At 45.8% G+C, this 23,646-nt stretch overlaps 1 protein-coding gene across 1 annotated transcript in view; it reads left to right on the top strand.

Annotated features, from left to right (window-relative positions):
* Positions 1-23,646, top strand: part of RNF135 (ring finger protein 135) — an 80,469-nt gene that overhangs the window by 38,392 nt on the left and 18,431 nt on the right. Inside the window, exons 2-5 of the mRNA XM_075351529.1 lie at positions 15,146-15,241; positions 16,249-16,479; positions 16,613-16,790; positions 16,870-16,971. Of these exons, the coding sequence (XP_075207644.1) occupies positions 15,146-15,241; positions 16,249-16,479; positions 16,613-16,790; positions 16,870-16,971 (607 nt within the window). The remainder of the gene's footprint in view (positions 1-15,145; positions 15,242-16,248; positions 16,480-16,612; positions 16,791-16,869; positions 16,972-23,646) is intronic.

Genomic DNA, 23,646 nt, shown 5'->3' with positions numbered 1-23,646 from the left:
CTTTTTTTTCCAATTATTCTATGCGCATTTCAAAAATTATGTTACTAATTTGAAGTACTTCTTGAAAAATACAAATTCCAATGTATTACATACTGTACCTTTGACCATGGAACAAACATTTATTATTAGCTTTAGTACCAAGTCACATGCTCTGGTTACGTGCAAAGAACACCATTCCAAAACAGCAAGCAGTTTTACTACACTCCAAAGCTCAAATTACATTTCTAATAACTCTAAAGAAGATATATATATATTCATAAAAGAAACGTTAAAGTAATAGTTCTCTGACAATTGGTACCTGAGAAAATAATAATTATTATTAATCATGCTTTCGCGATTAACCTTACACAATAAAATATATGTTACCTGATTGAGGACAAGAACAAATGTATAAATAAAAAGTTAATACTTCATCAATCTGCTTTACTGATAAATTCTGAGGGAAATAAAAGAATAAAATTATTATCATATTTATGATAAAAATGAAACACTTAAAATCCGTTACTTTCTCTTATTATTTTATTTTAAATATTATTATTCATATACAGAGATCAAATTATTAATTTATAACATAACTATCATTTTACTAAATGAAAATATGACCTTGATTTACTATCACTACCTTTAATATATATATATATATACATATATATATATATATATATATATATATATATGCATAGATTCACTGTATATGAATAAACATATTTATCAAACAATAAAATTAATTTACCCAGAAATGCACTTTATTTAGCTGAAGACCAAACCTAAATTTTTCTTCAAAGATTCGGTTTATTAGATTCATTTTAAACTTATAGGAATCTCTGAACTTATGTAATTCAAGGTTTTCTCTTACATGAGAGAGAATGTCTCCCAGCTGTCGCTGGCTGTCAAATTCTAGCCCAGGGAGAGGATCTCCACAAGACACCTGTTTCTGTTTTTCAAAGCTTTTACTCATCATTTGTCTGGGATCATCAATCCCAGTGACCGATCCCTTCACTGGAGACAAGGGTTTTTCCTGTGGAAAAGGATTTTTAGATGATAAAAATTGGGATGGATTGTATGGTTTGTAACACGTATGCAATCTCCTACGAATTTCATATACCCTGTCACAGAAATATCTGGATCTGGGAGACACTGTTGGTTTTTCAGAATTAATTAATTTCTGTTTTGATTGACTTTGGCGACTTCTAACAAAATCGATAAATGTCGTACATTCGAATAGGGACTTTTTATTTAATGCCACCGCACAGGCGGCATTGTCAAGGAAATTAAATTTCTTGATGAATAAACGTATCATTCCATCCAATCTGACATTTGGAATGACCGCCCTATACAAACGTTCAAAAACGGACATAAATGAGAACGTACTCTCATTCTGTTCAATTTGTAATTCCTTCAACATCTCATAGTTTGGATCAGATTCATTCCTTGCACAGAAGATGAGATTTTTCAGCCTTATGATATCGTTATCATTTGAACAATCAAATGTCTCATTGTCAGAAGACTTTTTTAATGCCAATTGTCTAAAGAAATGCTGAGGTATCCACATACGGAATAACTGATTCGTCTCACTATTGGTTAAGTTTAACTTCTCAATGGAACTTTCAAATATCTCTGAATTTCTGCAAACATGTATTTTAGGATTATATGCGGGAATTAATTTGCATATGTCCAATACATTTTTTCTAAGTTTAATCCCTAACTTAGCCTGTTCTATTTTTAGAAACTGATCGTCGCCATTTTCTCTCTGCACGTGTCCTTTCTGCACGTGTCCCACTCTGGCTCCTCCCCCTTCTGGCTTCTCTACGTCATTTCCTGCTTCTTTCTCAGTATGTTGAAAGGCACCTTGATTAGGTAGCACGTGTCTGCCGCCATTATCAAAATCTGATTTATCATTTGCAACATTACAGTCAGAATTCACAATATCACTGACTGACATTCCAAGTTCTAAGCAGTCTTTGGATTTCTCTGCCACTGACTTTCCTGACAATTCAGGTTGTCTATTTCCACCATTTTTACATTTTTCTACGATTAACTTGTGAAAATCATAGACTAAATGACAGACATTTCTGATTTTCTGTTTCTCTCTATTAAAAGACCTTGCACATTCTATACGTGAATTCTCAAGTTCACACTCCCCATAAAAGCGTAACCAAATCTCCTTCACATTAGAAATATCTGAATAAGTGAACTGAAGTTTACTTTGCTTAACATATGAAGAGATAAAATCCATTTTCTTACCTGAAATGATCAGATGATCTGATGGATGATCCTCTAAGACTTGGTTCACCTTGCTCAGCACGTCCAATACTTCTTATGGACTGACTTTATCTTTCTTGCTCAAAAAATACGTCAAAAGTTAACTTCTGTGGCTTTGTAAAGTCTTTAAAGTTCATTTAAAAAAAACCATTCATGCAACTTGACTTATACGTATTTCCTAGGTTCTGCGTGATTTTTATAAATTATCGATTCCTGATCCTTTGCAGGAGATACTTGAGACTCCCCCCTTATGCAAAGTGAAGGAACAACAAAAAATGTAAAAAAACCACGAATAGCTGGCTCACCAAATGTTAAAAAATATACTCTTAAATATATTTTTCTTCAAATACGTAAAAGCGCGTGAAAGAAAGGACTTCAAAAATGTAAAAAATAAATGTATTTTATCTAATTAAAAATGGTTGCCAGGGTTCAGTTACAGAAAGGAAAAAATAATATACTTTGTTAGCTTACGCAAAGAGTTCATTTAGTCCATATTGATCAATGGGAAGTCTTCATCCATCTCTATTTGGGTTCTGAATGGCAAAGCAGGGGGTGTCATCCCTTAGGCCGGACAGCGTGTCTTCATCTTGCAGCACTGGAGTCTTCTGACTGCAGGCAATGTGGAGGAGCGAGCGAGTAGCCCCCTCCATCGTGTGTTATATACCAACTGTTCAGTCCATTTAAGGTATTTTAGTTGAATATAGTTCTATATGACATAACCTTCCAGAAGCTTCTCAAGTATACTCAATATAGATATTTTAATACTTATTCCTTATAAAAACTTAATTAATAAACTATGCCCTCCAACATAAACAGAACTGTGAACTTATATGTCCTTCTATAAAATATTTGATAACTAGATGTATTAATTTTAATGTTTTTACAAACCCCCCTTGAAGCGGGTGGAGTAACCCCGAAAATTAATTAATACATCATTAAAATAACAAATCTTCTTTCCTTATTTGGCGATAACGGATTAATATCAATAATAATGATGAATAATAATTAATTTGCATTATTCATGTTGTAAGTTCAATAATATAATAATGTTGATTCCTGTTATGATAGGCCGTGACTGATCAATCATATAAAAATATATAACTATACTTCACTAGACCTAAAAAGAAATGCAAAAAAACAAATCCGGTCACCATATGATGTCCTCTGAGTTGATGTCTTCTTATCTCCGATGTAATCCAGCATAAACACAGTCTCTTAGAAATAAATCCTTTGATAAAAAATGAATGGTTACCAATTTAATACAGTCCCGTATTGCGTTTATCATGGTTAGATCAAGTCCATAAACTTTATTCTTTATTACAAAGTCCACAGCCAATGTTGATAAACCACAGTTCATGAGTGTAGAAGAATAGCAGAAGTCTTTGATGTCTGTGCAGTGTAATTTACATTAGTCACCTTTATCCTCCATGCTGCCTGTTGTCAAATCCTGGAACAGATGTTAAGACGTTCTTGGTCAGCACGACAGGGGTTAACTTTAACACGTCATTGTTCTTCTTAGTATCTGTAGGGAGGTCTTAATGCACAGACCATGTGTCATTGTCCATCCTTGAACCATAGGAGCACTGTGTTTCTGAGGTGCTAACACGGTAAGTGTATTTTGTATGTTACACAGTCTTATTTGAGACGTTACCTTTTGGACCTTTTTGCAGAATCTCTTTTATCTTTAGGAAAATTATAAAGTCTTTTTATCTTCTGTAATCTTGATTGAAGACTTCATTCCCTAATCTAAATACCAAATATGGCAATAACTATCACTAATAAATGTCACAGCGTATCATAACTCTAATACTATAATACCATGTCATTATTATTATCGTAGAAGTATTAATATAATTGATACTCAGAATGATAAAATACTGCATAATGGTATAGACAATAGTATTCTCTTGTAATGACCTTTTTTGTCATTGGTGCATTACCCTTCCAAACCCATAGGTGGCAATGTGTTGAATGTAACCAAAATATAATATAAAATATGAAATAATGTAATGTGTACCTATAACGTGTATCATATTATAAATATGAAAGGCAACAATGTGGCTTATTTAGTTAGATCACTTGTAAAATTATAAACCAAAGCAAATAACCTTTTAGAAAAGACTGGATGATTCCATCAAAACACAATAATACCCATTATAAATTATTATTGATTAAAAATATAATATATATTATTTGTAAATATAGGAAGGTAAACCTAGATGTACCTCAATCTTCCATCTTTATTACTCTAATTTAATTTATTTGATTTGTCTATTATTTATTAAATAACCTATTATAAGAAAATGTGTAACTATAAGTAATATTTCATCCTTATTGTGTTAACATACTAATATAAAAATAATGTATTACTAAAAAGTAAACAATTGTATATATTGATGAAGGAAGTATCTTTTCTTCCAAAAAATGGAACTTTTCCCTTTTAATATCATTCATATTTAATAAAGTAATATTCTTATATTAGATATTACTGAACTAAATATTGAAGTGTTTTCTCAATTGAGATATTTAAAATCTGAAGGAAAAATAAAAATTGTAGAATTTAAGATTTTGATTAAAAATGTGAATATTAAATAATAATTAATATAAAAAATAGGAATAAAAGGAAAAATGAAAATCGGAATAAAAATAAAAATTGAAATAAAAATAAGGCCTTCTATGTATATAACACCTATGTCTTTAATAATACATAACCTTAATGTTACCAGTATCTTATAGGATTACCATACCTATCATATCAGTAACCTATAAAAATAATTAAGTCATGTAACCTTGCAAATAATACACTTCTCTTAGTATATAAATGCATTATGATATACTTCAAATATATCTTTTTTTTCCCCAATTCTTCCTTTGTACTTAAAATATTAATTATTAAAGTATCCTGTAAACACATATATTTATCAAATATAAATGTGTAATTGAGTCCAAACCTCTCCCTTTCAATATCATGAAATATGATATTATAAAAATTAATATGTTTAGATTAAATTAAATTAAAATGTGTTGTATATCTTCAAGACCATATTATAAATATCACTTCCATATTTGAAAAGAAAAATGATTACCAATCTATGTATCAGTAAAAGAAGTGACTAACACAAAAGATCCTAACATCTCTATATTAAAGAAATATGTCTAAGAATAATATATACCCGGTATTAATTCCTTCATTTATACTTATGTACTATAACCTATTTATTCTATTAGTATACATACATATATTATAACCTCAAAGTTAAAACAAAAATTCCTTTTTTTTTTCCTGGATCCAAGTACTCAACATTGACATTAGCAGCTGCTCAAACAATCAATCATTCATAGACACATCTATGCACACAAGACTGTCATGGTTCTTTAACATATACTTCTACATAGAAACATGGACAGACACATATCCCTTTTTTTTCCAATTATTCTATGCGCATTTCAAAAATTATGTTACTAATTTGAAGTACTTCTTGAAAAATACAAATTCCAATGTATTACATACTGTACCTTTGACCATGGAACAAACATTTATTATTAGCTTTAGTACCAAGTCACATGCTCTGGTTACGTGCAAAGAACACCATTCCAAAACAGCAAGCAGTTTTACTACACTCCAAAGCTCAAATTACATTTCTAATAACTCTAAAGAAGATATATATATATTCATAAAAGAAACGTTAAAGTAATAGTTCTCTGACAATTGGTACCTGAGAAAATAATAATTATTATTAATCATGCTTTCGCGATTAACCTTACACAATAAAATATATGTTACCTGATTGAGGACAAGAACAAATGTATAAATAAAAAGTTAATACTTCATCAATCTGCTTTACTGATAAATTCTGAGGGAAATAAAAGAATAAAATTATTATCATATTTATGATAAAAATGAAACACTTAAAATCCGTTACTTTCTCTTATTATTTTATTTTAAATATTATTATTCATATACAGAGATCAAATTATTAATTTATAACATAACTATCATTTTACTAAATGAAAATATGACCTTGATTTACTATCACTACCTTTAATATATATATATATATACATATATATATATATATATATATATATATATATATATATATATGCATAGATTCACTGTATATGAATAAACATATTTATCAAACAATAAAATTAATTTACCCAGAAATGCACTTTATTTAGCTGAAGACCAAACCTAAATTTTTCTTCAAAGATTCGGTTTATTAGATTCATTTTAAACTTATAGGAATCTCTGAACTTATGTAATTCAAGGTTTTCTCTTACATGAGAGAGAATGTCTCCCAGCTGTCGCTGGCTGTCAAATTCTAGCCCAGGGAGAGGATCTCCACAAGACACCTGTTTCTGTTTTTCAAAGCTTTTACTCATCATTTGTCTGGGATCATCAATCCCAGTGACCGATCCCTTCACTGGAGACAAGGGTTTTTCCTGTGGAAAAGGATTTTTAGATGATAAAAATTGGGATGGATTGTATGGTTTGTAACACGTATGCAATCTCCTACGAATTTCATATACCCTGTCACAGAAATATCTGGATCTGGGAGACACTGTTGGTTTTTCAGAATTAATTAATTTCTGTTTTGATTGACTTTGGCGACTTCTAACAAAATCGATAAATGTCGTACATTCGAATAGGGACTTTTTATTTAATGCCACCGCACAGGCGGCATTGTCAAGGAAATTAAATTTCTTGATGAATAAACGTATCATTCCATCCAATCTGACATTTGGAATGACCGCCCTATACAAACGTTCAAAAACGGACATAAATGAGAACGTACTCTCATTCTGTTCAATTTGTAATTCCTTCAACATCTCATAGTTTGGATCAGATTCATTCCTTGCACAGAAGATGAGATTTTTCAGCCTTATGATATCGTTATCATTTGAACAATCAAATGTCTCATTGTCAGAAGACTTTTTTAATGCCAATTGTCTAAAGAAATGCTGAGGTATCCACATACGGAATAACTGATTCGTCTCACTATTGGTTAAATTTAACTTCTCAATGGAACTTTCAAATATCTCTGAATTTCTGCAAACATGTATTTTAGGATTATATGCGGGAATTAATTTGCATATGTCCAATACATTTTTTCTAAGTTTAATCCCTAACTTAGCCTGTTCTATTTTTAGAAACTGATCGTCGCCATTTTCTCTCTGCACGTGTCCTTTCTGCACGTGTCCCACTCTGGCTCCTCCCCCTTCTGGCTTCTCTACGTCATTTCCTGCTTCTTTCTCAGTATGTTGAAAGGCACCTTGATTAGGTAGCACGTGTCTGCCGCCATTATCAAAATCTGATTTATCATTTGCAACATTACAGTCAGAATTCACAATATCACTGACTGACATTCCAAGTTCTAAGCAGTCTTTGGATTTCTCTGCCACTGACTTTCCTGACAATTCAGGTTGTCTATTTCCACCATTTTTACATTTTTCTACGATTAACTTGTGAAAATCATAGACTAAATGACAGACATTTCTGATTTTCTGTTTCTCTCTATTAAAAGACCTTGCACATTCTATACGTGAATTCTCAAGTTCACACTCCCCATAAAAGCGTAACCAAATCTCCTTCACATTAGAAATATCTGAATAAGTGAACTGAAGTTTACTTTGCTTAACATATGAAGAGATAAAATCCATTTTCTTACCTGAAATGATCAGATGATCTGATGGATGATCCTCTAAGACTTGGTTCACCTTGCTCAGCACGTCCAATACTTCTTATGGACTGACTTTATCTTTCTTGCTCAAAAAATACGTCAAAAGTTAACTTCTGTGGCTTTGTAAAGTCTTTAAAGTTCATTTAAAAAAAACCATTCATGCAACTTGACTTATACGTATTTCCTAGGTTCTGCGTGATTTTTATAAATTATCGATTCCTGATCCTTTGCAGGAGATACTTGAGACTCCCCCCTTATGCAAAGTGAAGGAACAACAAAAAATGTAAAAAAACCACGAATAGCTGGCTCACCAAATGTTAAAAAATATACTCTTAAATATATTTTTCTTCAAATACGTAAAAGCGCGTGAAAGAAAGGACTTCAAAAATGTAAAAAATAAATGTATTTTATCTAATTAAAAATGGTTGCCAGGGTTCAGTTACAGAAAGGAAAAACAATATACTTTGTTAGCTTATGGAAAAAAGAGTTCATTTAGTCCATACTGATCAATGGGAAATCTTTACCCATCTCTCTTTGGTTCCTTAATGGCAAAGCAGGGGATGTCATCTCTTAGGTAGGACAGCGTGTCTTCATCTTTGCAGCACTGGAGTCTTCTGACAGCAGGCAATGTGGAGGAGCGAGCGAGTAGCCCCCTCCATCGTGTATTATATACCAGCTGTTCAGTCCATATAGGGTGTTTAGTTGAATATAGTTCCATATTACGTAACCTTCTGGAAGCTTCGGGAAGGATTTATATATATATCCTTCCATGTCATAGCTTAAGTATACTCAATATAGATATTTTAATACTTATTCCTTATAAAAACTTAATTAATAAACTATGCCCTCCAACATAAACAGAACTGTGAACTTATATGTCTTTCTATAAAATATTTGATAACTAGATGTATTAATTTTAATGTTTTTACAGTCCCCCCCCCACTGCTCCCAGTACAGATCCCTGCGGCCCCCACTGCTCCCAGTACAGATCCCTGCGGCCCCCACTGCTCCCAGTACAGATCCCTGCGGCCCCCACTGCTCCCAGTACAGATCCCTGCGGCCCCCACTGCTCCCAGTACAGATACTTGCGGCCTCCACTGCTCCCAGTACAGATCCCTGCAGCCTCCACTGCTCCCAGTACAGATCCCTGCAGTCCCCACTGCTCCCAGTACAGATCCCTGCGGTCCCCACTGCTCCCAGTACAGATCCCTGCAGCCCCCACTGCTCCCAGTACAGACCCCTGCAGTCCCCACTGCTCCAGTACAGATCCCTGCGGCCCCCACTGCTCCCAGTACAGATCCCTGCGGCCCCCACTGCTCCCAGTACAGATCCCTGCGGCCCCCACTGCTCCCAGTACAGATCCCTGCGACCCCCACTGCTCCCAGTACAGATCCCTGCAGTCCCCACTGCTGACTATAGCCCATTTAGAGAATGTACCATTTATGACTACTCTTTGTTTCCTATCTTTTAGCCAATTCCTTACCCAGTTGCATATAGTTTCCCCTGGTCCTTGCTTCTGGAGCTTTAGTATAAAGCTATTGTGTGGTACAGGAGCAAATGCCTTTGCAAAGTCCAAATAAATCCCCTCAGCTGCATTACCAGTATCCAGGTTTGCACTTACCCCCTCATAGAACCCCAACAGGTTGGTTAGACACGACTTATCTTTCATGAATCCATGCTGTTTGTCAGTTATCATATTATTTTCTGCAATATATTTTTGCATGTCATCCCTTAAAATGCCCTCTAGCACCTCACACACCCCTGGTGTCAGGCTTACTGGACGGTAGTTCCCTGGATCTCCCCTCTTACCTTTCTTAAATATCGGTACCACATCAGCAATCCTCCAATCCTGAGGCACCACCAACCCTGTTACAAGCAAGTCTAAGAAGATGAGATACAGCGGTCTGTCGATTACCAAGCTCAATTCCCTCAATATTCGTGGATGAATGCCATCTGGTTCGGGGATTTGTCAATGTTTAATTTACTCAGACGCAGGAGTATTTCTTGTGTTACATTAGATACAGTATATTGGGGGACTTTGATTTTTGTCTTGTTGAATGATCCCTGGAACAGTCAGTTCCTTGGTGAACACAGATGAAAAGTGCATGTTTAATATCTCAGCCTTTTCTTTTTTCTTTATAATTATCCTGTTATCTTTTATGAGGTCGATACTATCCTTTTTTTTCCTTTTGTCATTGTTGTATTTTCAGATTTTGGGATTTATTTTAATGTCTTTGACGATTTTTGTTTCAGTAGCTAGTTTTGCTTGCTTGATTTCTTATTTGCATTTCCTATTGATATCTTTATACTCCTGAAATGCTATTTCTGTATTCTCAGCCTTTAAGATTTTAAAGGCCCTTTGTTTTTGTTTTATTATACTTTGTACAGTCTTATTTATCCATAGTGGTTTCTTTTTATTCCTGGACATTTTATTACCAGAGGGTATAAGTTTTCTACAGGACTCTACTAGTATATCCTTAAACTTACCCCATTTATGTTCCGTGTCCCCAGTTACCATGACTTTGTCCCAATCTGCACAACTAGGCTCTTCCCTTAATTTGTTGAAATCTGCTTTCCTAAAATTCCAGGTTTTAGCATTTCCCCTGTGAAATGTTCTATTGAATAATTACATTCAAACTTCCCATATTATGGTCACTGCTGCCCAAGTGCTCCCGGACCTGTCGAGGGCTCCCGGACCTGTAGAGTGCTCTCGGACCTGTCGAGTGCTCTCGGACCTGTCGAGGGCTCCCGGACCTGTCGAGTGCTCCCGGACCTGTCGAGGGTTCCCGGACCTGTCGAGGGTTCCCGGACCTGTTGAGGGCTCCCGGACCTGTCGAGGGCTCCCGGACCTGTCGAGGGTTCCCAGACCTGTAGAGCTGAGATTATACCTGGCCTATGAGATAGGACCAGATCCTGAAGATTATCTCACCTGGGCGGTTCATCTACCATCTGAGAGAGGTAATTGTCTTGAATTGTAGATAAGAACTTGCACTGGTGGTGAAGGGTGATTATGGGTTAATATGTATTATTCCTGGTGGGAAAGGGTGGTTATGGGTTAATATATGATATTCCTGGTTGAATAACCACTGTAGACCAGGGGTGTCACATCCAGACCAGTGCTTGTCCGCTCTATTTCAACTTTGGTCACTGAGAGGTGCGGCACCTTTTTTGGCAATGAGGGGCGACAGCGATGATGTTTAATTCCTGGGTCTGTTGGAGCTGCTCAGTCAGGGAGCTATGGGGTTATTTCCTGGATCCTTTCTGCGAGCCTGAGGGGCTGTCACCTATCTACAACACTGAGTTTCTGACACTGCCCACTCTCGGACACCCCCCACCTTGCCCTTCACCCCTGGCAGTTCTTGGACACCCCCCACCTTGCCCTTCACCCCTGGCAGTTCTTGGACACCCCCCACCTTGCCCTTCACCCTTGTTAGTTCTTGGACACCCCCCACCTTGCCCTTCACCCCTGGCAGTTCTTGGACACCCCCCACCTTGCCCTTCACCCCTAGCAGTTCTTGGACACACCCCCCCACCTTGCCCTTCACCCCTGGCAGTTCTTGGACACCCCCCACCTTGCCCTTCACCCCTGGCAGTTCTCATTTTCTTCAGTTTTGTCCTTCAGCAATCCAGTAAGACGCTGTCCTTGCTGATGGAATGGTGAGGTATGAGAATTAATGTGGTCTTCTATGTGTTGGGTGGTCGCACGAGACTGCATGGACATGTGATAACATTCACAACTGACGAGGTGTGGTAGAACGTGTCTCCTTTCCTGGATATTATTGTAGACATGGAGACATTTCTCTTTTATGCAGAAATTCTTGGCTCATATTTGTTTATCTCCGAAATTGGGTGGACGAAGAAAACAAGGTAGAAAAAGTTCACGGAATTCCTGCATATGTGGGTGACCCTTATGTAAAATATTCCAATGACGTCTGATACATGTGTGTATTCTGCAGACAAGAGGATGGTCGGTCTGTATAAAAGGTGTCCAAACGTGGTAACTCTCTAAAGGGCCTTGTGTAGACCATCTGTAAGAACGTTTCTTGGAGCCCCGGCCTCACGTTTCTGAAAACATTTCTGGGAGCCCCGGCCTCACGTTTCTGAGAACATTTCTGGGAGCCCTGGCCTCACGTTTCTGAGAGCCCTGGCCTCACATTTCTGAGAGAACATTTCTGGGAGCCTTGGCTTCGTGTTTTTGTGAGAACATTTCTAGGAGTCCTGGCCTCACGTTTCTGGGAGCCCCCGCCTCACATTTCTGAGAACATTTATGGGAGCCCTGGCCTCACGTTTCTGGGAGAATATTTCTGGGAGATTTGGCTTTGCGTTTTTATGAGAACGTTTCTAGGAGCCCTGGCTTCACGTTTCTGGGAGCCCCAGCTTCACATTTCTGAGAACATTTATGGGAGCCCTGGTCTCATGTTTCTGTGAGAACATTTCTGGGAGCCTTGGCTTTGCGTTTTTATGAAAACGTTTCTATGATTCCTGGCCTTAGAATTCTGAGAGCGTTTCTAGGAGTCCTGGCCTCATGTTTCTGTAGGAATGTTTCTGGGAGTCCTGGCCTCATGTTTAGGTAGGAATGTTTCTGGGAGTTCCGGCCCCATGTTTTTGTAGGAACGTTTTTGGGAGCCCTGGCCTGATGTTTCTGTAAGAATCTTCTGGGCTCACCGGACTCCGGTTTCTGTAGGTACGTTTCTGGGATGCCCAGCTTCATGTTTCTGGGAGCCCTAGCCTCATGTTTCTGTAGGAATGTTTCTGGGAGGTCTGGCCTCACGTTTCGGTAGGAATGTTTCTGGGAGTTCCGGCCCCATGTTTTTGTAGGAACGTTTTTGGGAGCCCTGGCCTGATGTTTCTGTAAGAATCTTCTGGGCTCACCGGACTCCAGTTTCTGTAGGTACGTTTCTGGGATGCCCGGCTTCATGTTTCTGGGAGCCCTAGCCTCATGTTTCTGTAGGAATGTTTCTGGGAGTCTCGACCTCGTGTTTCTGTAGGAACATTTCTTGGAGCCCTGGCCTCACATTTTGATCTGCATTTCCTTAAATTGAGTATTGCACGTGGTTTTATTTGTGACAATGCACCTGACCCGTTGATACTGGTACATACTCTACAGTTCAAAGGTTTAGGGTCACTTACATATTTCCTTTTTTTTTTTTCAATGAAGCTGACATTAAATTACACAGAAATCCCCTCTATACATTGTTATGTGGTAAATGACTATTCTCGCTGCAAACGTCTGGTTTTTAATGCAATATCTACATAGGTGTATAGAGGCCCATTTCCAACAACCACCACTCCAGTGTTCTAATAGTACATTGTGTTTGCTCGTGTTAGAAGGCTAATGGATGTTTAGAAATCCCTTGAAAACCCTTGTACAAGTATGTTACACAGCTGAAAACAGTTTTGCTGATTAGAGAAGCTATAAAACTGACCTTCCTTTGAGCTAGTTGAGAATCTGGAGCATTACATTTGTTGGTTCCATTAAACTCTCAAAATGGCGAGAAAAAGAGACCTTTCATGTGAAACGCGACAGTCTATTCTTATTCTTAGAAATGAAGGATGTTCCATGCGAGAAATTGCCAAGAAACTGAAGATTTCCTACATCGGTGTGTACTACTCCCTTCAGAGGAGAGCACAAACAGGCTGTAACCAGAGTAGAGAGAAATGGAGGCCGCGCTGCACAACTGAGGAGAGCACAAACAGGCTGTAACCAGAGTAGAGAGAAGTGGAAGCCACGCTGCACAACTGAGGAGAGCACAAACAGGCTGTAACCAGAGTAGAGAGAAGTGGAAGCCACGCTGCACAACTGAGGAGAGCACAAACAGGCTGTAACCAGAGTAGAGAGAAGTGGAGGCCGCGCTGCACAACTGAGGAGAGCACAAACAGGCTGTAACCAGAGTAGAGAGAAGTGGAGGCTGCGCTGCACAACTGAGGTGAGCACAAACAGGCTGTAACCAGAGTATAGGGAAGTGGAGGCCGCGCTCCACAACTGAGGAGAGCACAAACAGGCTGTAACCAGAGTAGAGGGAAGTGGAGGCCGCGCTGCACAACTGAGGAGAGCACAAACAGGCTGTAACCAGAGTAGAGAGAAGTGGAGGCCGCGCTGCACAACTGAGGAGAGCACAAACAGGCTGTAACCAGAGTAGAGAGAAGTGGAAGCCACGCTGCACAACTGAGGAGAGCACAAACAGGCTGTAACCAGAGTAGAGAGAAGTGGAGGCCGCGCTGCACAACTGAGCAACAAGACAAGCACATTACAGTCTCTAGTGTGAGAAATCCACGCCTCACAGGTCCTCAGCTTCATTACATAGTACCCGCAAAACACCAGTGTCACCGTCTACAGTGATGCCGGCCTTCAGGGCAGAGGGGCAAAGAAAAAGCTATATCTGAGACTGGCTAATAAAAGGAAAAGATTAATATGGGCAAAAGAACACAGACACTGGACAGAGGAAGATTGGAAAAAAGTGTTATGGACAGACAAATCCAAGTGTGAGGTGTTTGGATCACACAGAACTACTGAAAAGATGCTGGAAGACTGCCTGACGCCCTCTGTCAAGCATGGTGGAGGCATTGTGATGGTCTGGGGTTGCTTTGGTGCTGGTAAAGTCGGAGATTTGTACAAGGTAAAAGGAATTGTGAATAAGGAAGGCCATCACTCCATTTTACAATGCCATACCCTGTGGACAGCGCTTGATTGGAGCCAATTTCATCCTACAACAGGACAATGACCCATGTGCAATAAAAATGTCATCGATGAATGTGTTCCAACACAGTATAATTCTTTCTCTGTTGTGCATCTGATGAAGGTCAGGTCTGACCGAAACGTTACATTGCACCTGTGCATAAAACACATTCATCTGCAGATTTCAACAAGAACCAAGTCTTTCTATATAGTGACTACAACAGTGAGGGAGAGGTGTATGGAGGGAAGGGGAGTCTGGAGGGGAGGAGCATCTGGAGAGGGAGGGGCACCTGGAGGGGGAGGGGCGTCTGGAGGTGCATCTGGAGGTGTAGAGGCATCTGGAGGGGGAGGGCCATCTGGAAGAGGAGGGGTGGCTGGCTGGAATGGGAAGTATGAAGGTCAAGGGGCATGTGTAGAGGGAGGGGCTTCCAGAATGGGAGGGGCTATGGCTGGGGAGGACTCGGTCTTCAGTATCATTTGTTTTAATAGAGAAATTGAGATTTTTGCTTTGTATTTTCTACAGGACAATTATGAGAAGAAAATCAATCACCTGGATCAGAGCATCACAAGTAAGGAGGCCGTGATCAGCAGCCAGAAGAGCGCGTACCGCGAGATCCAGGTAACACAGCACCAGAGGGCCGCTCTGCCAGCCACAGCAGAATAGTGAGCGCAGCTCTGGAGTACAATACAGGAGGTAACTCAGGATCAGTAATGTAATGTATGTACACAGTGACTGCACCAGCAGAATAGTGAGCGCAGCTCTGGAGTACAATACAGGAGGTAACTCAGGATCAGTAATGTATGTACACAGTGACTGCACCAGCAGAATAGTGAGTGCAGCTCTGGAGTATAATACTGGAGGTAACTCAGGATCAGTAATGTATGTACACAGTGACTGCACCAGCAGAATAGTGAGTGCAGCTCTGGAGTATAATACTGGAGGTAACTCAGGATCAGTAATGTAATGTATGTACACAGTGACTGCACCAGCAGAATAGTGAGCGCAGCTCTGGAGTATAATACTGGAGGTAACTCAGGATCAGTAATGTATGTACACAGTGACTGCACCAGCAGAATAGTGAGTGCAGCTCTGGAGTATAATGCAGGAGGTAACTCAGGATCAGTAATGTAATGTATGTACACAGTGAGTGCAGCTCTGGAGTATAATGCAGGAGGTAACTCAGGATCAGTAATGTATGTACACAGTGACTGCAGCAGCAGACTAGTGAGTGCAGCTGTGGAGTATAATACTGGAGGTAACTCAGGATCAGTAATGTATGTACACAGTGACTGCACCAGCAGAATAGTGAGTGCAGCTCTGGAGTATAATGCAGGAGGTAACTCAGGATCAGTAATGTATGTACACAGTGAGTGCAGCTCTGGAGTATAATGCAGGAGGTAACTCAGGATCAGTAATGTAATGTATGTACACAGTGAGTGCAGCTCTGGAGTATAATGCAGGAGGTAACTCAGGATCAGTAATGTAATATATGTACACAGTGAGTGCAGCTCTGGAGTATAATGCAGGAGGTAACTCAGGATCAGTAATGTAATATATGTACACAGTGAGTGCAGCTCTGGAGTATAATGCAGGAGGTATCCGTCATCAGTCTTCTGTTTCTGCAGATTGTGATCTGTGACATTAAGGATAGTCTGACGCGGGATTTCCGGGAGATGCGGGACTATGTGGAGAAGCAGGAGCGCGCTGCGTTCTGGAGGATGAAGCAGGAGCAGGACGGTGCAGAGCGGGAGGCCTCTCGGCTGGTGCAGGGGCTGATGGCGGAGCTGGATGCCATGAAGCGGATGAGGGCAGAGCTGGCGGAGCAGCTGGAGCATGACTGGATATCCATGCTGAAGGTACAGCACACCTTCTCCTCCTTCCTTCTATGTGACCTGGGTCTGCACGCTTGGTTTCCTATGACCCTGTGAGAGCTCCTGCGTGCCATCAGTGGGGTCGTCGGTCTGTGATGTTTGTCCTCCTGGTCCTCAGGACGTTGGATCTGAGGAGACCTTCACATTGCCGCCGCCATCATCATCTTCCGTGTCCCCGCGCCCGTACACATTTGATGAGAACCGTGTGGTGGACACCACTGACGCTGTCACCAAAATGAAGAGGAGTCTCCTGTCTCATGCGCTATTGGAAGACAGCCCCTGTCCCCCCAAGAAGGGTGAGGAGCGGCACCACGGGTCATTGGGGCTCCGGGGTGATGGGGTGTATTCATGGCATTCATGTCCCTCTCCTTCCAGTTCTGGAGGATTCCCTGCTGTTATCTCCCGCATCCGCACAGCCTTGTGAGCAGCAGATCAGCGTCAGCCTTCCCGTGAAGCCGCCGAGCCGCCTCCTGCAATGTAAGTGCCTCATCCTCTGCCCTGTGCCTCATCCTCTGCCCTGTGCGTCATCCTCTGCCCTGTGTGCGTCATCCTCTGCCCTGTGTGTCATCCTCTGCCCTGTGCGTCATCCTCTGCCCTGTGTGCACCCTCCTCTGCCCTGTGTGCGTCATCCTCTGCCCTGTGTGCACCCTCCTCTGCCCTGTGTGCCTCATCCTCTGCCCTGTGTGCCTCATCCTCTGCCCTGTGTGCCTCATCCTCTGCCCTGTGCGTCATCCTCTGCCCTGTGTGCACCCTCCTCTGCCCTGTGTGCACCCTCCTCTGCCCTGTGTGCGTCATCCTCTGCCCTGTGTGCACCCTCCTCTGCCCTGTGTGCGTCATCCTCTGCCCTGTGTGCACCCTCCTCTGCCCTGTGTGCGTCATCCTCTGCCCTGTGTGCACCCTCCTCTGCCCTGTGTGCGTCATCCTCTGCCCTGTGTGCACCCTCCTCTGCCCTGTGTGCCTCATCCTCTGCCCTGTGTGCCTCATCCTCTGCCCTGTGTGCCTCATCCTCTGCCCTGTGCGTCATCCTCTGCCCTGTGTGCACCCTCCTCTGCCCTGTGTGCACCCTCCTCTGCCCTGTGTGCACCCTCCTCTGCCCTGTGTGCACCCTCCTCTGCCCTGTGTGCGCCCTCCTCTGCCCTGTGTGCACCCTCCTCTGCCCTGTGTGCACCCTCCTCTGCCCTGTGTGCACCCTCCTCTGCCCTGTGTGCGCCCTCCTCTGCCCTGTGTGCACCCTCCTCTGCCCTGTGTGCGCCCTCCTCTGCCCTGTGTGCACCCTCCTCTGCCCTGTGTGCACCCTCCTCTGCCCTGTGTGCGTCATCCTCTGCCCTGTGTGCGCCCTCCTCTGCCCTGTGTGCACCCTCCTCTGCCCTGTGTGCGCCCTCCTCTGCCCTGTGTGCGTCATCCTCTGCCCTGTGCACCCTCCTCTGCCCTGTGTGCACCCTCCTCTGCCCTGTGTGCGCCCTCCTCTGCCCTGTGCGTCATCCTCTGCCCTTTGTGCACCCTCCTCTGCCCTGTGTGCGCCCTCCTCTGCCCTGTGTGCGCCCTCCTCTGCCCTGTGCGCACCCTCCTCTGCCCTGTGTGCGCCCTCCTCTGCCCTGTGTGCACCCTCCTCTGCCCTGTGTGCGTCATCCTCTGCCCTGTGAGTCATCCTCTGCCCTGTGTGCACCCTCCTCTGCCCTGTGTTCACCCTCCTCTGCCCTGTGTGTCATCCTCTGCCCTGTGTGTCATCCCCTGCCCTGTGCGTCATCCTCTGCCCTGTGTGCACCCTCCTCTGCCCTGTGTGCGCCCTCCTCTGCCCTGTGTGCGCCCTCCTCTGCCCTGTGTGCGTCATCCTCTGCCCTGTGTGCGTCATCCTCTGCCCTGTGTGCGTCATCCTCTGCCCTATGTGCGCCATCCTCTGCCCTATGTGCGCCATCCTCTGCCCTGTGTGCATCATCCTCTGCCCTGTGTGCGTCATCCTCTGCCCTGTGCATCATCCTCTGCCCTGTGTGTGTCACCCTCTGCCCTGTGTGTGTCATCCTCTGCTCTGTGTGCGTCATCCTCTGCCCTGTGCGTCATCCTCTGCCCTGTGCGTCACCCTCTGCCCTGTGTGTGTCACCCTCTGCCCTGTGTGTGTCATCCTCTGCTCTGTGTGTGTCATCCTCTGCCCTGTGTGTCATCCTCTGCCCTATGCGTCATCCTCTGCCCTATGCGTCATCCTCTGCCCTGTGCGTCATCCTCTGCCCTGTGTGTCATCCTCTGCCCTGTGCCTCATCCTCTGCCCTGTGCCTCATCCTCTGCCCCGTGTGCGCCTTCCTCTGCCCCGTGTGCGCCTTCCTCTGCCCTGTGTGCGCCTTCCTTTGCCCTGTGTGTGACCTCCTCTGCTGTTTGTGCACGCTCCTTTACCCCATGCGCGCCCTCCTCTGCTGTTTGTGCACCATCCTCTGCCCTGTGCGCGCTCTCCTCTGCTGTTTGTGCACCATCCTCTGCCCTGTGTGCGACCTCCTCTGCTGTTTGTGCACCCTCCTTTACCCCGTGCGCACCCTCCTCTGCTGTTTGTGCACCATCCTTTGCTCTGTGCGCGCCCTCCTCTACTGTTTGTGCACCGTCCTCTGCCCTGTGCGTGCCCTCCTCTGCTGTTTGTGTACCATCCATTGCCCTGTGCGCGCCCTCCTCTGCCCTGTGTGCACCATCCTCTACCCTGTGCCTCATCCCCTGCCCTGTGTGTGTCATCCTCTGCCCTGTGCGTCATCCTCTGCCCTGTGTGCGCCATCCTCTACCCTGTGCCTCATCCCCTGCCCTGTGTGTGTCATCCTCTGCCCTGTGTGTCATCCTCTGCCCTGTGCCTCATCCTCTGCCCTATGCGTCATCCTCTGCCCTATGCGTCATCCTCTGCCCTGTGCGTCATCCTCTGCCCTGTGCGTCATCCTCTGCCCTGTGCGCCTCATCCTCTGCCCTGTGCCTCATCCCCTGCCCTGTGCTTCATCCCCTGCCCTGTGTGTGTCATCCTCTGCCCTGTGCGTCATCCTCTGCCCTGTGCGTCATCCTCTGCCCTGTGCGTCACCCTCTGCCCTGTGCGCCTCATCCTCTGCCCTGTGCGCCTCATCCTCTGCCCTGTGTGCCTCATTCTCTGCCCTGTGTGCGTCATTCTCTGCCCTGTGTGCGCCATCCTCTGCCCTGTGCGCCATCCTCTACCCTGTGCGTCATCCTCTGCCCTGTGCGTCATCCTCTGCCCTGTGCGTCATCCTCTGCCCTGTGCTTCATCCTCTGCCCTGTGTGTGTCATCCTCTGCCCTGTGTGTGTCATCCTCTGCCCTGTACGTCATCCTCTGCCCTGTACGTCATCCTCTGCCCTGTGCGTCATCCTCTGCCCTGTGCTTCATCCTCTGCCCTGTGTGTGTCATCCTCTGCCCTGTGTGTGTCATCCTCTGCCCTGTACGTCATCCTCTGCCCTGTACGTCATCCTCTGCCCTGTACGTCATCCTTTGCCTTGTGCGTCATCCTCTGCCCTGTGCGTCACCCTCTGCCCTGTGCGCCTCATCCTCTGCCCAGTGTGCGTCATTCTCTGCCCTGTGTGCGCCATCCTCTGCCCTATGTGCGCCATCCTCTGCCCTATGTGCGCCATCCTCTGCCCTATGTGCGCCCTCCTCTGCCCTGTGCACCCTCCTCTGCCCTGTGCACCCTCCTCTACCCTGTGTGTCATCCTCTACCCTGTGTGTCATCCTCTGCCCTGTGCGTCATCCTCTGCCCTGTGCCTCATCCTCTGCCCTGTGCCTCATCCTCTGCCCTGTGTGTGTCATCCTCTGCCCTGTACGTCATCCTCTGCCCTGTACGTCATCCTTTGCCCTGTGCATCATCCTTTGCCCTGTGTGTGTCATCCTCTGCCCTGTGTGTGTCATCCTCTGCCCTGTGTGTGTCATCCTCTGCCCTGTGTGTGTCATCCTCTGCCCTGTGTGTGTCATCCTCTGCCCTGTGTGTGTCATCCTCTGCCCTGTGTGTGTCATCCTCTGCCCTGTGTGCGTCATCCTCTGCCCTGTGTGCGTCATCCTCTGCCCTGTGTGCGTCATCCTCTGCCCTGTGTGCGTCATCCACTGCCCTGTGTGCGTCATCCTCTGCCCTGTGCGTCATCCTCTGCCCTGTGCGTCATCCTCTGCCCTGTGCCTCATCCTCTGCCCTGTGTGTGTCATCCTCTGCCCTGTACGTCATCCTCTGCCCTGTACGTCATCCTTTGCCCTGTGCATCATCCTTTGCCCTGTGTGTGTCATCCTCTGCCCTGTGTGTGTCATCCTCTGCCCTGTGTGTGTCATCCTCTGCCCTGTGTGTGTCATCCTCTGCCCTGTGTGTGTCATCCTCTGCCCTGTGTGTGTCATCCTCTGCCCTGTGTGCGTCATCCTCTGCCCTGTGTGCGTCATCCTCTGCCCTGTGTGCGTCATCCACTGCCCTGTGTGCGTCATCCTCTGCCCTGTGCGTCATCCTCTGCCCTGTGCGTCATCCTCTGCCCTGTGCCTCATCCTCTGCCTCGTGTGCGCCTTCCTCTGCCCTGTGTGCGCCTTCCTTTGCCCTGTGTGTGACCTCCTCTGCTGTTTCTGCACGCTCCTTTACCCCATGCGCGCCCTCCTCTGCTGTTTGTGCGCCATCCTCTGCCCTGTGCACCCTCCTCTGCCCTGTGCACCCTCCTCTGCCCTGTGTGCGCCATCCTCTACCCTGTGCGTCATCCTCTGCCCTGTGCCTCATCCTCTGCCCTGTGTGCGTCATCCTCTTCCCTGTGTGCCCCCTCCTCTACCCTGTGCACCCTCCTCTGCCCTGTGTGCGCCATCCTCTACCCTGTGCCTCATCCCCTGCCCTGTGTGTGTCATCCTCTGCCCTGTGCGTCATCCTCTGCCCTGTGCGTCATCCTCTGCCCTGTGCGTCATCCTCTGCCCTGTGCGTCATCCTCTGCCCTATGCGTCATCCTCTGCCCTGTGCGTCATCCTCTGCCCTGTGCGTCATCCTCTGCCCTGTGCGCCTCATCCCCTGCCCTGTGCCTCATCCCCTGCCCTGTGCCTCATCCCCTGCCCTGTGTGTGTCATCCTCTGCCCTGTGCGTCATCCTCTGCCCTGTGCGTCACCCTCTGCCCTGTGCGCCTCATCCTCTGCCCTGTGCGCCTCATCCTCTGCCCTGTGCGCCTCATCCTCTGCCCTGTGTGCCTCATCCTCTGCCCTGTGTGCGTCATTCTCTGCCCTGTGTGCGCCATCCTCTGCCCTTTGTGCGCCATCCTCTGCCCTGTGCGCCATCCTGTACCCTGTGCGTCATCCTCTGCCCTGTGCGTCATCCTCTGCCCTGTGCGTCATCCTCTGCCCTGTGTGTGTCATCCTCTGCCCTGTACGTCATCCTCTGCCCTGTACGTCATCCTTTGCCTTGTGCGTCATCCTCTGCCCTGTGCCTCATCCTCTGCCCTGTGCGTCATTCTCTGCCCTGTGTGCGCCATCCTCTGCCCTATGTGCGCCATCCTCTGCCCTATGTGCGCCCTCCTCTGCCCTGTGCACCCTCCTCTGCCCTGTGCACCCTCCTCTGCCCTGTGCGTCATCCTCTGCCCTGTGCGTCATCCTCTGCCCTGTGCGTCATCCTCTGCCCTGTGCGTCATCCTCTGCCCTGTGCCTCATCCTCTGCCCTGTGTGTGTCATCCTCTGCCAAGTACGTCATCCTCTGCCCTGTACGTCATCCTTTGCCCTGTGCATCATCCTTTGCCCTGTGTGTGTCATCCTCTGCCCTGTGTGTGTCATCCTCTGCCCTGTGTGTGTCATCCTCTGCCCTGTGTGTGTCATCCTCTGCCCTGTGTGTGTCATCCTCTGCCCTGTGTGCGTCATCCTCTGCCCTGTGTGCGTCATCCTCTGCCCTGTGTGCGTCATCCTCTGCCCTGTGTGCGTCATCCTCTGCCCTGTGTGCGTCATCCTCTGCCCTGTGCGTCATCCTCTGCCCTGTGCGTCATCCTCTGCCCTGTGCGTCATCCTCTGCCCTGTGCGTCATCCTCTGCCCTGTGCCTCATCCTCTGCCTCGTGTGCGCCTTCCTCTGCCCTGTGTGCGCCTTCCTTTGCCCTGTGTGTGACCTCCTCTGCTGTTTGTGCACGCTCCTTTACCCCATGCGCGCCCTCCTCTGCTGTTTGTGCACCATCCTCTGCACTGTGCGCGACCTCCTCTGCTGTTTGTGCACCATCCTCTGCACTGTGCGCGACCTCCTCTGCTGTTTGTGCACCATCCTCAGCACTGTGCGCGACCTCCTCTGCTGTTTGTGCACCATACTCTGCACTGTGCGCACCCTCCTCTGCTGTTTGTGCACCATACTCTGCCCTGTGCGCACCCTCCTCTGCTGTTTGTGCACCCTCCTCTGCTGTTTGTGTACCATCCATTGCCCTGTGCGCGCCCTCCTCTGCTGTTTGTGCACCATCCTCTGCCCTGTGTACCCTCCTCTGCCCTGTGCACCCTCCTCTGCCCTGTGTGCGCCATCTTCTACCCTGTGCGTCATCCTCTGCCCTGTGTGCGTCATCCTCTTCCCTGTGTGCACCCTCCTCTGCCCTGTGTGCGCCATCCTCTACCCTGTGCGTCATCCTCTGCCCTGTGTGCGTCATCCTCTGCCCTGTGTGCGTCATCCTCTGCCCTGTGTGTCATTCTCCGCTCTGTACGTCATCCTCTGCCCTGTGCGCCATCCTCTGCCCCGTGTGCGCCTTCCTCCGCCCTGTGTGCACCTTCCGTTGCCCTGTGCGCACCCTCCTTTACCCCATGTGTGACCTCCTCTGCTGTTTCTCCACCCTCCTTTACCCCGTGCGCACCCTCCTCTGCTGTTTGTGCACCATCCTCTGCCCTGTGTACACCATCCTCTGCACTGTGCGCACCCTCCTCTGCTATTTGTGAGCCATCAATTGCTCTGTGCGCGCCTTCCTCTGCTATTTGTGCACCATCCTCTGCCCTGTGTGCATCATCCTCTGCCCTGTGCGTCATCCTCTGCCCTGTGCGTCATCCTCTGCCCTGTGCGTCATCCTCTGCCCTGTGCATCATCCTCTGCCCTGTGTGCGCCCTTCTCTGCACTGTGCGCGCCTTCCTCTGCTGTTTGTGCACCATCCTCTGCCCTGTGCGTCATCCTCTGCCGTGTGCGTCATCCTCTGCCCTGTGGGAGTCATCCTCTGCCCTGTGTGCGTCA

This window comes from Anomaloglossus baeobatrachus, chromosome 5, assembly GCF_048569485.1.
Source record: "Anomaloglossus baeobatrachus isolate aAnoBae1 chromosome 5, aAnoBae1.hap1, whole genome shotgun sequence".
Taxonomy (NCBI): domain Eukaryota; kingdom Metazoa; phylum Chordata; class Amphibia; order Anura; family Aromobatidae; genus Anomaloglossus; species Anomaloglossus baeobatrachus.
The sequence above is the reverse complement of the archived record's forward strand: the minus strand, read 5'-3'. Positions and strand labels throughout refer to the sequence as shown.